The sequence below is a fragment of the Microcaecilia unicolor genome, chromosome 1 (genome assembly GCF_901765095.1).
Source record: "Microcaecilia unicolor chromosome 1, aMicUni1.1, whole genome shotgun sequence".
Taxonomy (NCBI): Eukaryota; Metazoa; Chordata; class Amphibia; order Gymnophiona; family Siphonopidae; genus Microcaecilia; species Microcaecilia unicolor.
In genome coordinates, this window is record NC_044031.1 from 304,498,167 (window position 1) to 304,515,374 (window position 17,208).

The 17,208-nt window shown below is 44.8% G+C and overlaps 1 protein-coding gene across 1 annotated transcript in view; it reads right to left on the reverse strand.

Annotated features, from left to right (window-relative positions):
- Nucleotides 1-17,208, reverse strand: part of MEI1 (meiotic double-stranded break formation protein 1) — a 669,052-nt gene that overhangs the window by 616,328 nt on the left and 35,516 nt on the right. The window contains exon 4 of the mRNA XM_030213469.1: nt 2,550-2,623. Within this exon, the coding sequence (XP_030069329.1) occupies nt 2,550-2,623 (74 nt within the window). The remainder of the gene's footprint in view (nt 1-2,549; nt 2,624-17,208) is intronic.

Consider the following 17,208-nt stretch of genomic DNA (forward strand, 5'->3'; position numbering starts at 1 on the left):
TAGATTGGTGAGGCAAGACTTCCCTTCACTAAATCCGTGCTGACTTTGTCTCATCAGTCCATGTTTTTGTATATGCTCTGCAATTTTATTCTTAATAATAGCCTCCACCATCTTGCCCGGCACCGACGTCAGACTCACCGGTCTATAATTTCCCGGATCTCCTCTGGAACCTTTCTTAAAAATCGGAGTAACATTGGCTACCCTCCAGTCTTCCGGTATTACACTCGATTTTAGGGACAGATTGCATATTTCTAACAGTAGCTCCGCAAGTTCATTTTTTAGTTCTATTAATACTCTGGGATGAATACCATCAGGTCCCGGTGATTTACTACTCTTCAGCTTGCTGAACTGACCCATTACATCCTCCAAGGTTACAGAGAATTTGTTTAGTTTCTCCGACTCCCCCGCTTCAAATATTCTTTCCGGCACCGGTGTCCCCCCCAAATCCTCCTCGGTGAAGACCGAAGCAAAGAATTCATTTAATTTCTCCGCTACGGCTTTGTCCTCCTTGATCGCCCCTTTAACACCATTTTCGTCCACCGGCCCAACCGACTCTTTGGCCGGTTTCCTGCTTTTAATGTATCTAAAAAAGTTTTTACTATGTATTTTTGCTTCCAACGCTAATTTCTTCTCAAAGTCCTTTTTTGCCCTCCTTATCTCCGCTTTGCATTTGGCTTGGCATTCCTTATGATCTATCCTGTTACTTTCAGTTGGTTCTCTTCTCCACTTTCTGAAGGATTGTTTTTTGGCTCTAATGATTTCCTTTATCTTACTGTTTAGCCACGCCGGCTGACGTTTAGTCTTTTTTCCCTTTTTTCTAATACGTGGAATATATTTGTCCTGAACCTCCAGGATGGTGTTTTTAAACAGCATCCACGCCTGATGCAAGTTTTTTACTCTGCGAGCTGCTCCTTTCAGTCTTTTTTTCACCATTTTTCTCATTTTGTCGTAATCACCCTTTCTATAGTTAAACGCTAGCGTACTTGATTTCCTAGTTTCACTTCCTTCAATGCCAATATCAAAACCGATCATATTATGATCACTGTTATCAAGCGGCCCTCGTATCGTTACCCCCTGCACTAGATCATGAGCACCACTAAGGACTAAGTCTAGTATTTTTCCTTCTCTTGTCGGCTCCTGAACTAGCTGTTCCATGAAGCTGTCCTTGATTTCATCAAGAAATCTTATGTCCCTTGCGTGTAGAGATGTTACATTACCCCAGTCTATATGCGGGTAATTGAAATCCCCCATTATTATTGTGTTGCCCAGTTTGTTTGCGTCCCTGATTTCCTTTAACATTTCCGCATCCGTCTGTTCGTCCTGGCCAGGCGGACGGTAGTACACTCCTATCACTATCCTTTTCCCCTTTGCACATGGAATTTCAATCCACAGTGATTCCAAGGAGTGTTTTGCTTCCTGCAGAATTTTCAATCTATTTGATTCAAGGCTCTCGTTAATATACAATGCTACCCCTCCACCAATCCGATTCACCCTATCACTACGATATAATTTGTACCCCGGTATGACAGTGTCCCACTGGTTATCCTCCTTCCACCAGGTCTCAGAGATGCCTATTATATCTAATTTTTCATTTAGTGCAATATATTCTAACTCCCCCATCTTATTTCTTAGGCTCCTGGCATTCGCATATAGACATTTCAAACTATGTTTGTTGTTCCTAAGTACATCATGCTTAGTACTTGACAGTATTAATTGGCAATCTTTTGTCTGATTTTTATTGTTATTTAAAGATACCCGATCTACTACAATCTCTTTTGCAACCTCACTATCAGGATACTCTATCTTCCCTGTTATGGTGATATCTTTGAAAGATACCTTATCCCGAACCATGCTCTTTTGAGCGACTGTCGGCCTTCCCCCCATTTCTACATATATTCTGATCCTATTCCTACAGGAATTAAGAACTTTTTTCAACAAGCGTCCCAACACTTCAATACTGGTGTTCACAGCTTATTTATCAAATGAGATGGAAACAACAAAGGATTTCGTCTTTGGATAGTCTAATTGGATGTCAATTTCAAGAGACCTGGGAGCCTTTTTGGTTAACTGTACCTTCTAATCCTCCTAGTTGTATTTTAAACTTTTAATATTCACAAACATAGTATTTGATATGGGGGAGCCAGAAGAAGGAAAAGTGGTGGAAGGGGGTGGGGATGTTCAGTATGTGTAATTATGATCAACCTCATTTGAGAAAAGGATGGGATGTGATGAGGAGAAGGGGGAGGGGGAATGAGGTTTGCCTTTTCAGTGGCTGCTTCAATTTGTTACGAAAATTGGGTAAGGTAAATCATTTATGTTGCATTCACTATATAATGTTGATCTATGTTTGAAAGCAATAAAAATAATATATTTAAAAACTTTGATAGTGGCTTTTAGTGATATAATCTGAGACTACCAAATCATTTCATAAAGTTCACTAAACAATTTTCAGATGGTCACTGCAACCTAAGTCAGATATGAACTGATGACAGGTCCTTGGACCATACTTCTCCCTTTATACAGGGACATTTAAAGTAAACTTCACTGACCTGTTTGTGGCACTCATCTAGCACACAATGCACAAACTGTTCTGACTTCAGCTCCACTATCAGATGTACCAGAACTAAATGTAAAAGGGAAAGAACAGTAACAGATCTTCAGTTAAACTGCAAAATTTAGTACCATTCCAATAGAGGCATCACTGTAAAAGCTAAACCTTTGAGTTGCATGTGTGGGCAGCATAGTTTAAGGACATCCTGGCAATATCAGTTTAGTTTTCAAGTTTCATGTTTATTTAATTTTTGATATACCACTTATTAGGGTTCCAGTGAAGCAGTTTACAATATTTATAATTTAAAAAATATATAATTAAGATAGAGGGTAGAGAGTAGGGAAAAAAGTGAGGTAAAGATAGAGAATTTTACAATTTATAAAAAGGATAGTGTGGAGGAAAAGGACATAGATTAGATTAATCTATTCTGTATTATAATCCAGGTCTAAACCTCATCCCACTGTCTCTTGGTAGTACGGAGGGACACTCATTACTGGAAAGGTTTTTCAAAAAAGTCAGTTTTAAGAACTGTTTTGCATTTTTTGAATGAGGACTCTAGTCAAAGATACAGAGGTAAATTATTCCAGAGCAGAGACTCTCAAACTAGGCCTCGGGACACACCTAGCCAGTGAGGTTTTCAGGATATCCACAATGAATATGCATGAGATATATTTGCATGCACCATTTTATGCTATACAAGTCTAATTCATGCATATTCATTGTGGATATCCCAAAAACCTGACTGGCTAGATATGTCCCTTGAATTGGGTTGAGAACCGCTGTTCCAGAGTGCTGGTCCTGTAATACTAAACAGGCTGGGAACCTTACATACAGTCTCTTATTCTGAAGGCAAGAAGTTTAATTTTGAATAAGATGCAGCAGCAATTTAGTACTGAAATGTTAGACCTCTTCTAACTCGGCGAGGAGTGATACTGAAAGACTGTTAGGAATAAGGGGGAAGGGGATGGAGATTGGTAGGATATGGATAGGATTAAGTTTTTGTGTGGTGAGAGGTTATAAAAACCAAGAGCTCATCAGGAAAACTTGGGAGCCCCGTTCGATTATGCCCCTCATAGTGTCATTCTTAGAAGTGTCAGGTTCTTGACAGTTTATACAGAGTCAAAAGGGGCTCTAAGAAGTACTTTGAGTCCATAAACCGCTACTAAATGGACTTGGGAAAATTCCATAATTCTAGGAATAACATGTATAGAATGTTTGTACGTTTGGGAAGCTTGCCAGGTGCCCTTGGCCTGGATTGGCCACTGTCGTGGACAGGATGCTGGACTCGATGGACCCTTGGTCTTTTCCCAGTGTGGCATTTATTTATTTATTTATTGTTCGCTTATATCCCACATTTTCCCACTCATGCAGGCACAATGTGGCTTACAAAACGTTAATAAGATTACAAAATTGGAAACTTAGAAAAGTATACAGGAAGTAAGCAGGGGGAAAAGCATCTAAAAGGGCAAACTAGCAGGATAGGGGTCAGGGAGGGTGCATCAGGCAGCGGTATAAAGTGAGGAGTAGGTCTTGGCAAAGAAGTGGGTCTTCAACAACTTCTTGAAGAGTTTTGAGGTGATGCGGGAGAGCATTCCAGTGCTTAGGGCTCCAATAGCGGAAGGACGAGGCGAAGATCTTCTTGTACTTGACACCCTTACAGTTTGGGAAGTGCAGATGGAGGTAGGAACGAGCAGCAGGATTGGCATTCCTGGGCGGAAGATCGATCAAGGGGTGCATATATTCCGGGGCAAGCCCATAGATGATTTTATGGGTCAAGGAGCAGAGCTTAAAGGCAATGCGCTCCTGTACAGGCAGCCAGTGTAATTTGAAGCGCAAGTGTTCGGCATGTGCAAAGCGTCGCTCTCCTAGGATGAGTCTCGCGGCAGTGTTCTGAACTGTTTGGAACTTTTTCAACAATGAGGCCTGGCAGCCCGCATAAATTCCGCTGCAGTAGTCCAAGTGGGAGAGGACAAGCCAGTGGACAAGTGTGCGGAACAAATCTCTAGTAAGGAAGTATCTTATGCGCCGAAGACTCCACATGGCATGAAACATTTTTTTTGAGACCAACTGCACATGAGTGTCCAGCTGGAGGTGTGTGTCAAGTTGCACTCCTAAAAGCTGCAGGCTGGTGGCAATCGGAAGGGCCGAGCCCATTACTGGGAACACTGTGTCAAGTACTGGGGTGAGGATGAGACACTGTGTCTTGTCCTTGTTTAATTTGAAACGGAAGACCTGGGCCCAATGTTCTATGGTGGAGAAGCAGGCATCAATGAGGTGAGCAATTTCCGACATGGTGGTGCGAAAGGGGATGTAGACTGTAATATCGTCGGCATAGATGAAAGGATTGAGGCCCAGTTTTGCGAGAGCGGCAGCTAAAGGCATCAACATAATATTGAATAAAGCAGGCGAAAGTGGAGAGCCCTGCGGAACCCCACAGGAGGCTTTCCACGGGTCATAAGTAGCCGAGTTCACTGAGACCTGGTAAGTTCTTGTTGTTAAAAAGCCCACAAACCAGTGTAAGACAGGACCTCCAATGCCAAAAGAATCCAGCAGATGAAGTAAGATTTCATGGTCCACCATATCGAAGGCACTAGACATGTCAAATTGAAGCAGTAGAACCTTCCATCCGATGGAAAGCTCTCGTTTAAAGTTAGATAAGAGGGTGATCAGGACAGTCTCGGTGCTATATTGAGCTCGGAAACCAGACTGAGAGTAGTGTAGGATTTCGAAAGCAGTCAGGAATTCGTTGAGCTGGGCGTTGACCATACTCTCCATTAACTTGGTAACTAGGGGTATCAAAGCCACTGGGCGATAGTTAGAGATGACGTCTGGTTTAATCTTTAGGTTCTTCCGAATGGGGGTGAGAAGGATATTACCATGGCCTGGCAGGAAAGATCCAGTACTTAACATGAAGTTGAGGTAACTAGTCAGATCTTCAACAAAACACTTTGGTGCAATTTTCAGGAGATGAACCGGACAAACATCCAGTCTGCAGGGTTTGTTGGACAACTTAAGTAAAGCAGTGGATACCTTGTCAAGTGATAGGCGGCTGAAGTTGGTCCAAATGTGATCAGCCGGGCAGACACCCGTAGGCATAGTCAAAGATTCCAGGAAGTCGTCCACATCAGAGAGACAGCCAACAGTTGAAGATCGTAAGGTCTGGACTTTCTCATTGAATTAAGTTGCAAGCTGTGAAGCAGAAGGAAGATCAGCACTGGAGAGTTCTAGAGTACGGGTGTCAAGGAAAGAGTTTATCAGCCGGTATATTTTTGTGGTGTCCCGGCCAGCAGACTGTAGCACAGTGGAAAAGTATTTTCGCTTTGCTTGCCGGATGGCATACTTATACCTGCGGTGACAGCTTTTCCAAGCACCCAGCGCAACATCCGATGGTCGCTTACGCCAAGATCTTTCCAGACGTCTTGTCTCTGTTTTTAAGGCTCTGAGATCAGCTGAGAACCAGGGTGTAGAGTTGCGGATGTAGGAAGTCTTGAGATGGATAGGTGCAATATGGTCCAGCACAACCTTGCAGCGGTATTCCCAGTCAGAGAGGTAGGTGGGTGTAGTTGGTTGCAAGTCCATGCCGCAACTGTAAAGGGACTTCCAGAATAGGCTGAGGTCAATGACGCCTCTAGTGTAATATTGCCGAATTTGACAGGGCTTGGGGAGGCCTGAGGTTTGCCAACGCAAAGAAAACTGCAACTGGTCCGACCACAGTTAGCATTTTAAATGGAATTCTTATCCTTGTTTTAGCAATGGAGTCACATGGTCCCATTTATGTGCACCTATTAGGAGCCTGACTGCAGTATTTTAGATCAATTGGAGAAGTCTACTATCTGCAATTTGGAAACCTTGAAAAAGAGTATTGCAGTAGTCTGGTATAGAATAAGGGAATGGACTACTGCTTACATCCCTTTTCTACATATCCAATTACTGTACAAAGAAAAAGACATACAAAGCTCAAGTTGTCTTTTCTCATTAGCTCTTTAATGGACAGCTAACCTTATCTTTAAAAAAATCTAATAATAAGAATAATACATGGAGGGGCATTTTCAATATGACATCTAAGTCCAACTTTTGACATTTTGCAAAAAACGTCCAAAATCTGAATAGGAAAGAAGTTCATTTTCAAAAGAGAAAAACGTCTTTTTGTTTTTGAAAATACTGTTTCTAACAAGGCTTTGTGCTTTGGAAGTTTTCTTTTTTAGTCCATTTTCAAAAAAAAAAAAAGTCCAAGTGAAAAACGTAGAACATCAAGCCATTGGGATGTAGGAGGAGTCAGCAGTTTTAGTAGACTGGTGTCCCAGATATCCCTGGAGATAAATGGAGCACTCTAGGGGGCACTGCAGTGGACTTCAAAAACATGCTCCCAGGTACACATCTCACCGTTGCTCCCTTATCTTGTCTGCTGAGCCCCCCAAAACCTACCCAAAACTCACTGCCCACAACTGTACACTACTACAACAGCCCTTATGGGTGAAGGGGCCACCTGTATGTGGGTACAGTAGGTTTCTGGTGAGTTTTGGAGGGCTCACAGTTTCCCCTACAAATGTGACAGGTAGAGGGAGATAGGGACCAGAGTCTCCCACTCCATGGTGCACTGCACTGCACTGACCATTACACTATTCCAAGGACCTGCATGCTGCTCTAACAGACCTGGGTCTAACATCTGAGGCTGTCATAGAGGCTACTAAATCATATTTGTATTCACATTTGTTGGGAGTGGGAGGGAGTCAGTGACCACTGGGGGTTATTGGGGGGTCACCCCTGATTCCCTCCAGTGGTCATCTCATCATTTAGGGCACCCTTTTGTGCCTTATTCATTATAAAAAACAGATCTAGCTCAAAATGTCTTAGTTTTAGTCCTGGACACTTTTGTTTTGTTCCATTATGGCTGAAAAGCGTCCAAGTGTTAGGAACACCCAGATCCCACCCTTAACATGCCCCTGACACTCCCCCTTTTGATTTGAACGCACTTCTGACGGACTTCATAGAAAAACATCTAAAAATTGGGTTTGAAAATACCAATTTGGATGTTTTTGTGAGAAAAACACCCAAATGAAGATTTATGCCACTTTTTGGACATTTTTCTCTTTTGAAAATGAGCTCCATAATAACATAAGGAAAAATTAGGACTTACCTGATAATTTTCTTTCCTTTAGTCACAGCAGATGAATCCAGGAACTGGTGGGTTGTATCCACCTACCAGCAGGTGGAGATAGAGAACACTGAAAGAAGGCAGTGACCTCGTGTGTATAGGTCCTACCATCCTCAGTATAGAACATATTCCGAAGCAGAGAGAAGAAATAGAGACAAAACTTTACTCACAAGAAAACAACCTCATTCAACTGGAGTAAGCCAAACTCATAAGTGAGTAACCCATCGAACCTTCTCTTCCAAATGTCATTTAAATATACACAGCATGAATACAGGGAGGGACCCTGGATTCATCTGCTGCGACTAAAGGAAAGAAAATTATCAGGTAAGTCCTAATTTTTCCTTCCTTAGCTTCAGCAACAGATGAATCCAGGAACTGGTGGGATGTACCGAAGCACTCCCTAAACTGGGTGAGAAACCACAGCTGCTCGTGAGAGGACCTCCACTCCAAAACTTGCATCATGTCGCGCCACATCATCAAGGCGGTAATGCCTCACAAACGATTGTTGCGATGCCCAAGTAGCCGCCCGACAAATTTCCAGAATTTAACACATGCTGGTCTACGCCCATGAGGAGGCCTGAGCCCGCATGGAATGTGCCTTTAATGCCTCCGGCGGAGATTTCCCTGCCAGAATATAAGCTGAAATGATCGCTTCCTTGAGCCACTGAGCAATAGTGGCTTTAGAAGCCGGAAACCCTTGCCGCAGACCCAAAAGCAGAACGAACAGGTGATCAGAACTCTGAAACTCGTTCGACATCTGCAAATACTGAATCAGAACGCGACGGATGTCCAAAAGGCGTAGTTGCCGAAAGGCATCAGGGTAGCCCTCCTTTCTAAAGGAAGGGAGAAAAAGAGGTTGATTCATATGAAACGTGTAAACCACCTTAGGGAGAAAAGAAGGCACCGTCCGCACTGTGACTCCAGACTCCGAAAACTGCAAAAATGGATCTCGACACGAGAGGGCCTGAAACTCCAAGATTCTACGCGCCGATGCTAGAGCCACTAAAAATACCGTCTTGAGAGTAAGATCTTTTTCCGAAGCTCACCGATTCAGTTCGAAAGGCGCCAACTGCATAGCCTGCAGCACCAGCTTCAAACTCCAAGTAGGGCACGGAGTACACAATGGAGGACAAAGCCATAAAACATCGAGTAAGAACCGGCCCACATCTGGATGAGCAGCTAATGAAGAACCAGACACACGGCCCTGAAAACACGCCAGTGCAGCCACTTGAACCCGAAGGGAATTGTAGGCCAAACCTTTCTCCAAACCCTCCTGCAAAAAGGCCAACATTTGGGAAACCGAAGCCCACAACACCGACCAAGCGTGAGCTGAACACCAAGTCTCAAAGGCCCTCCAGACATGGGCATAGGCTGTAGTAGTGGACCTCTTCAGGGCCCTCAGCAAAGTAGCAATGACCTCATTAGAATAAACCTTCTTCCTCAACTTCACCCTTTCAAGAGCCAAGCCATAAGACCAAAGCGGCAAGGATCTTCCATAGCCACTGGTCCCTGATGTAGGTCGGGAAGCAGAGGAAGACGGAACAGCGCTTCCACCAGTAGTCGCCTCAGATCCATATACCATGGTCGACGCAGCCAATCTGGAGCTACAAGAACCTCTAGACCCGAGTGAAGCCGAACCCGGTGAAGCACCTGGCTGATCAAGGGCCACGGAGGAAACACATACAGGAGAGTGGACGAAGGCCATGGCTGTGACAGGGCATCCAACCCTGCAGACCCGGGTTCTCTTCGTCTGCTGAAAAACTGCTTCACCTTGGCATTTGAGCTGGACGCCATGAGGTCGATCCCTTGAGTGCCCCATTTGTGGCAAATCTGAAGAAAGGCCTCTGTCACCAGCTCCCATTCTGCCAGATCGAGAGAATGGTGACTGAGAAAGTCAGCCCGGACATTGTACATTGTATGTGAGCTGGGGACAAAAGCTGGAGATGATGTTCCACCGAAGACAGAATGGCAGCGGCTTCCAAGGCCAACACTCTGCTCTGCTTACCCCCCTGGCAGTTGATGTAGGCCACCGCTGTCGTATTGTTTGACAGAACTCGCACTGCCTGACCTTCCAGGATCTCGTGGAATGCTAGAAAGGCTTGGCAAATTGCCCTCAACTCCAGGCAATTGATGGACCAACTCAACTCCACAGCCGACCACAGTCCCTGGGAACAATGGTGGAGGCAGTGAGCCCCCCATCCCGAAGGACTGGCATTGGTGGTCACCAGAATCCGAGCGGCATCCCCCGCCGCAGATTGACCTTGGACAGCCACCACATCATGCTGTCCCAGGCCGCTGGAGTCCAAGCCAGCCGACAGTGATACTCCAGAGACATGAGAGACCAGCGACTGAGCAAAGCCTGCTGCAGGGACCTCATGTGCGACCTCGCCCACGGAACCACCTCCAGAGTGTCCACCATCAAGCCAAGAACCTGAACATAATCTCAAGCTCGAGGTCGAGGCAGGCTCATCAAGTGGAGGATCTGGGACTGCAACTTGAGACGCTTGTTGACAGGAAGGAAGACGCATCCCAGAGCTGTTTTGAAAGAGACTCCCAAATAGTCGAGAGACTGAGAGGGGGTCAGCTGACTCTTGGGGAAGTTGACGACCCACCCGAGGGACTGGAGAACCTTGATCACTCGGGTTATGGCCATCTGACTCTCTTGCGCGGAATTCGCATGGATTAGCCAGTCGTCCAGATATGGATGGACTCTGATCCCATCTCTCTGCAGAAACGCAGCCACTGCCACCATCACCTTGGAAAAGGTGCGAGGTGCTGTGGCCAGCCCAAACGGCAAAGCCCGGAACTTAAAAATGCTGGCCCAGGATTGTGAAGCACAAAAAACGCTGATAAAGAGGCCAAATTGGAATGTGCAGATATGCCTCCTTAAGATCCAGCAAGGTAAGAAACTCCCTGGGCTGCACCGCTGCTATAACAGAAAGAAGTGTTTCCATGCGGAAATGCCTCACTCTCAGGGACTCGTTTACTTTGCACAAGTCGAGCACCAGCCTGAAAGATCCTCCTTTCCGGGTAACCACAAAATAGATGGAGTATCGTCCTACGCAAAGCTCAGATTGCTGCCCCCAAGTCCAGAAGAGATCGCAACGTGATGCTCACAGCCACCCTTCTGCCAGCTGTGCAACACCTTGATTCCAAAAGGCGCCTCCAATAGGCGCCACAAACTCCAACTTGTAGCCGTCCTTGATCAAATCTAGAACCCATTGGTCTGTGGTGATTTTGGCCCACTCCTTGAGAAAGAGGGACAATCGGCCCCCTATGCCCGGAATTGAAGAGTGGACTGGTACCCCATCATTGGGTAGCACGGCCTGGGCCTCCCTGCGTCTGGGCTGACAAAGCAGATTTCTTGTCCGAACGAAAGGAAGAATGCTGCTGAAATCTGGGACGCTAAAAAGGGCCTGAGGTTCGCCCAGGGCAGTATCACCAGGCGTCACAAAACCTTGGTTTCGACAAGGAGGCCCTGGGATCGAGCTTTGGCTTGTCTTCAGGAAGGTGCTGGGATTTGGAATCACCCAAATCCTTAACAATCTTGTCCAAGTCCTCACCAAAGAAAAGCTTTCCCCAAAAGGGCAATTTTGCGAGGCGCTGTTTCGAAGCCATATCTGCAGCCAATGGCAAAGCCATAAGAAATGCCTAGCTGTAACTAGGCCCTCACAAAATCATAAAGGGCATCAGCCAAGTATGCCAGCCCCAATTCCATATGAGGCGCAACATCTGCCAAAGAGGAAGAATTGCCCAAGTTCTGCTCTACCGCTTGCTGTAACCAAGAAAGGCAAGCTCTGGCCGCATATGAACTACAAATAGACGCCTGAGCACCAGGGCCGAAACCTCAAAGGAGCGCTTCAAGGACGCCTCTAGACGGCGGTCCTGCATATCCTTCAACGCAACCCCTCCCTCAACCGGGAGAGTGGTTTTCTTAGTGACTACTGTCACCAGAGAGTCTACCTTGGGAAACGCAAAAAGGCTCAGCTGCGATTCACCCACCGGGTAGAGGTGGCCCATAGCCCTAGCCACCTTTAGACTCCCATCAGGCTCCATCCATTGAGCAGAAATTAGTTCCTGAATGGCTTCGTGAACTGGGAAAGCTCACGCAGGCTTTCTGGTGCTAGCCATCTTGAAGGTCACTGAAGAAGCTGCCGCCCCCCTCCGAATCCTCAATATTGAGAGCTTGCAAAGCATCTGTAATAAGAGAGGGAAGCTCTTCCCTATGAAAAATACGGACCGCTTTTGGATCATCCTGTTCCTCAGACAAAATTTCTCCCTCTTCTAGGCCCTCCATCCTCAAAAAGGGGCAGAGGGGGGGAATGCGAACCCAGGGAGCCACGTCCGAGACTGACAGTACTCGCTTGCGCTTAAGTGCAGGCAGATCTGCAGGCATTGGAGGCAACAGCTCTTCCTCAGGGGCAGTACTACTCGGGGCAGCTGCAACAGAAAGCTGAAGAGGTAGACAGGGAGAACTCGGGGAGGCCCTTTTTAACAAGAAGGCCCGATGCATCAGAAGAATGAACTCAGGAGAAAACAGGTCTCCCTGCCCCTCCAAGTAAACAGTACATGGATCCATCGACCCCCGATTCTCCCTAGAAGAAATAGCACCTTCTACAAGGCCCCCAGCCTGTTTTCTGAGGTCCTCCAATCGAGCCACCTCACTAGCGGGATCCGCTGGCGCTTCCAAGATGGCGCCCACGCCGAGAGCTGCAGCACAGGAAAAATCTGCATCTGCAGCCACCGGCAAACATGCTGACCCCGAGTTATCTAGGCAGCCTGTGCTGCAAAGACTCACTGCACTGCGCCTATTGCCACAGCGAGGGCAGCGCTTCACCGTTTCTGCCGCCATAAAAAAAGGCAGTCAACGCTAGGAGCAGGGGAAAGCAAGAAATCAGACTCACCCCGATGAGTTGAACAGGACAGAAGCGGCCACTCCCCGGAGGAGCTGAAATGGCGTCCCAGTGCTCCAGCACCCGGTCGTAGAGAGCTCGGATCTGGGATAGTGCTGCAGCTGTTAGATCATTTTTTTTTTTTTGCTGTGAGCAAAGCAATGGAAGAAATACACAGCAGAAAACAGCACAGAGAGGCAGAACTGGGACACGGGGAGAAAAGGGTAAGGCAGGGACTCGCAGAGCAAGTATGCCTTCAAAGTGGGCACCCTCAGCCACACACCCCCAGCTCAACTGGGAAATCCAGGAGTCCCCTAAAGACAGAATCCAGGAGCTGGCAAGCTCTGTCCACCACCTGTTGGAGATAGAGATATAAGGAGGATGGTAGGACCTATACACACAAGGTCACTGTCTTCTTTCAGTGTTCTCTATCTCCACCTGCTGGTAGGCGGATACAACCCACCAGTTCCTGGATTCATCTGCTGCTGAAGCTAAGGAATAATAGAAAACACATAAAGACCAGCACGGCCCATCTAGGTAGCTAGAATCATATTGTCACTGTGTGCAGAACATACAGGTTACCTTTTCTGTGCCTTCATTTAGGACTGTATCTGCCACTCCATGCAGATTACACCCCTCTAAATCAAAGCAAAACATATGACAGAGGGGTGTAATCTGCATGGTCATATGCTTTGCTTTGATTCCATTCTCTTGATATACATGGATCCTCAGTGTTTATTGTTAAACCAAATAAAAGGATAGAAGAAACTCTTCAATAAATGTGTTCTTGCACTGTAGAAGTATAAAGGTTAAATAATATGTAAGGAAAAACCCTCAGAGCCCGACCTTTAATGTCTTCAAACAAATATAGGTTCAAAGGGCAGTAACTTCATAGGCATAAAAAAACCTTCCATGCTAAGCACAAGCTAAACAGATGTTTAACAAACCTATCTGTGCTCAGAGTATTCACTTCCAGGATATGGTCCCACCGATTGGACCAATACTTGGCATAAAAATCCCTCAACATCAATGAGGACAATGATGAATCCATTCTCACCGCTGGGAGGTGATCAGAGGATGTCCAATCTTGGCAGCCACAGTCAACACTCAGCATCAAGCTTTAAGTTTATTAAAGAATGTACTATCCCACCCATTAAAAGAGTGCCTGAGTGGATTACAATCTAAAGAAAGAAAATACAGAGAGAAAGAGGAGAGGACATACTAGACTAGCAACATGAGGAGAAGGAGAGAACTACAATGTCAATAAGAAAAGAGGGGGAAAGAAAGAGTGGAGTGGAGGAGTGGCCTAGTGATTAGGATGGTGGACTTTGGTCCTGGGGAACTGAGGAACTGAGTTTGATTCCCACTTCAGGCACAGGCAACTCCTTGTGACTCTCGGCAAGTCACTTAACCCTCCATTGCCCCACGTAAGCCGCATTGAGCCTGCCATGAGTGGGAAAGCGCGGGGTACAAATGTAACAAAAAAAAAAAGAACAAATGGATAGCTGTGTTAACCAGTACACTGCCTGCAGGTCACCAGTCGTCTGTAAATAGAAAATTCTTAAGTCCTGATTTAAATTGGGACAGGGAGGGCAGAACCTTGAAACTGAGCAATAGTTGGTTTCAGAGGATAGGGCCCTGAACTGAGAAAGTGGAGCACCGGGTAGTACTAGAAGTGATCTTGTGAAAGGAGGGGACGATGAGTCAATTCTGTTACAAAGACTGTAGAGTTCTGGAGGGGCAGTAGGGGTCAGAAGGCAAGAAAGGAAAGAGGGTTCACCAGTGGAGTGGATTTTGTATACAAGGACAAGAAGTTTGAAAGTGATACAAAATTACCCATTGGACAAGAAACGGAAAAAGAGGAGGAGGAATAGCCATAATATACAAATCTGAATTCACTGTCACAAATACAGCCCAATCCATACTGCCACAACTTGAAATTGCCTCGGTAAGAATTAATCACCCAAAATTACAGGAACACCTTAATGCAGTTATACTCTATAGACCACCAGGCAACTGGCAAGACTCCCAAACACACTTCATGGACTTTATCTCGAACACCTGTGTCTCTACCTCAAACCTCATCATAATAGGAGATATCAATCTACACCTTGAAGACTTCACCACAACAAGCACCCAAGAATGTAAGGAGTTCTTACAATTGTGGGAACTGCACGAACCAAACACGCAACCAACGCACACCAAAGGACACACATTAGACATCATTACACATAAATTCGATCACGACTTAAACTTTAAATTAACAAACACTAAATGGACACCTACACCGTGGTCAGACCACTATAAAGCACACATCTCCCTCCAATGGAGAACGAAAGACTAACCTAATAAACAAATACGAAAAACTTACACCACGAGAGGAAAACCAGACCCGGTTAACTTCTGGCAACAGATCTACCACAACGGATGGACAACAAAGACAGACACAATCCAATTCCTCGTAGAATGGGATAATAGATGCAAATCAATACTAGACAATATTGCCCCAATTCAAACCAGAACCTCACACAGAAAGAGCTCAATACCATGATTCAATGAAGAACTGAAAAAACTCAAAACACAAGTCAGAAAATTAGAACGTGCATGGAACAAAAAGAAAGATGATCTCACACTTAATGCTTGGAAACAACTCCGAAGAAAATACAAATACACCATAAGACAAACCAAAAGACTATACTACAAAACTGAAATTGGACCAAATTACAAGGACACACACAAACTCTTCCAACTTGTGAATAAACTACTAGACACCACACCAGTCACAAACAACAGTAAAGACACACCAGGAGCCGACAACCTCGTGAAGTACTTCCAGGAGAAAATCATACAACTGCGACTCAAAATACCGGTCAGCCCCATTGAATACGCTGTACTTCTAGACTGTCTAGACCCAGACCCTGGAGTATACCCAGCAGATAGGACTTGGACTGAATTCGAGATACTATCGGAAGACCTCATCTCCATAACGCTCAAAAGATTCGCCAAATCTCACTGCAAACTAGATATATGCCCAAATAACCTTATGAAATCGGCTCCTCAACAATTTATAATAGACCTAACGAGCCACAAGAACTTTATGCTACAAAATGGACTCTTCCCAAAGGAGAAAGGAAACATTCTACTCACCCCCATACCCAAAGATGCAAAGAAAAATACTAGTGAATTAATCAACTACAGACCAGTAGCGTCCATTCCCTTAATAACCAAAATAACGGAAGGAATGGTGACCAAACAACTCACAGACTATCTGAACAAGTTCTCAATACTACACGATTCCCAGTCAGGATTTCGTTCTAACCACAGCACTGAAACAGTACTAGTTACGCTCATGACAAAATTCAAACAAATGATTGCAACCGGCAAAAACATACTACTCCTACAATTCAATATGTCAAGTGCCTTTGATATGGTTGATCATGGAATTCTACTACACATCCTCGAATACTTCGGCATTGGAGGCATCGTTCTCAATTGGTTTAAGGGGTTCCTAACCACACATTCATATCAAGTAACATCAAATTCGATTACGCTGATGATGTAACAATATACATTCCATTCAAACAAGATCTAAGAGAAATTTCCAACGACATCAACCAAAGTCTACACATCATGCATACTTGGGCAGATGCATTTCAGCTGAAACTTAATGCAGAAAAAACCCAATGCCTAATACTCACCTCCCAATACAACACGAACAAATTTACCACTATCAATACACCAAAACTAAATCTACCAATTTGGGACACCTTAAAAATTCTCGGAGTTACTACTGATCGGCACCTAACACTTGAGAATCACGCGAAAAACATAACCAAAAAGATGTTCCATTCAATGTGGAAATTAAAAAGAGTAAGACCATTCTTCCCAAGAACTGTCTTCCACAACCTGGTACAATCATTGGTACTCAGTCACTTAGACTATTACAACTCACTCTACGCAGGCTGCAAAGAGCAAATACTTTAAAAACTTCAGACAGCCAAGAACACAGCAGCCATACTCATATTCGGAAAATCAAAACACAAAAGTGCAAAACCCTTACGAGAGAAGCTACACTGGCTCCCACTCAAAGAACGCATCACTTTCAAAGTATGTACTTTAGTTCACAAGATCATACATGGTGATGCTCCAGCCTACATGTCAGACCTAATAGATCTACCACCCAGGAATGCTAAAAAATCATCCCGTACATTCCTTAATCTTCACTTCCCTAATTGTAAAGGCCTATACAAATTAACGCACGCATCAACCTTTTCCTATATGAGTACGCAATTCTGGAACGTGCTACCACGCAACCTGAAAACGATCTACGAATTAACCAACTTCCGCAAACTATTGAAGACCCATCTCTTTGACAAGATATATCATAAGGATCAACACATGTGAAAGTCCCCATTTATATCTAGAATTGTATTATAATGTTTTCTGTTATATTACTATCATGTATTTCTTTTACCATGTAACCCATAACCCTTCAGTAATACCAGATGTTTATTTCCTTCTTATTTCCACTATTCATGATGTATTGTAAGCCACATTGAGCCTGCAAAGAGGTGGGAAAATGTGGGATATAAATGCAACAAATAATAAAT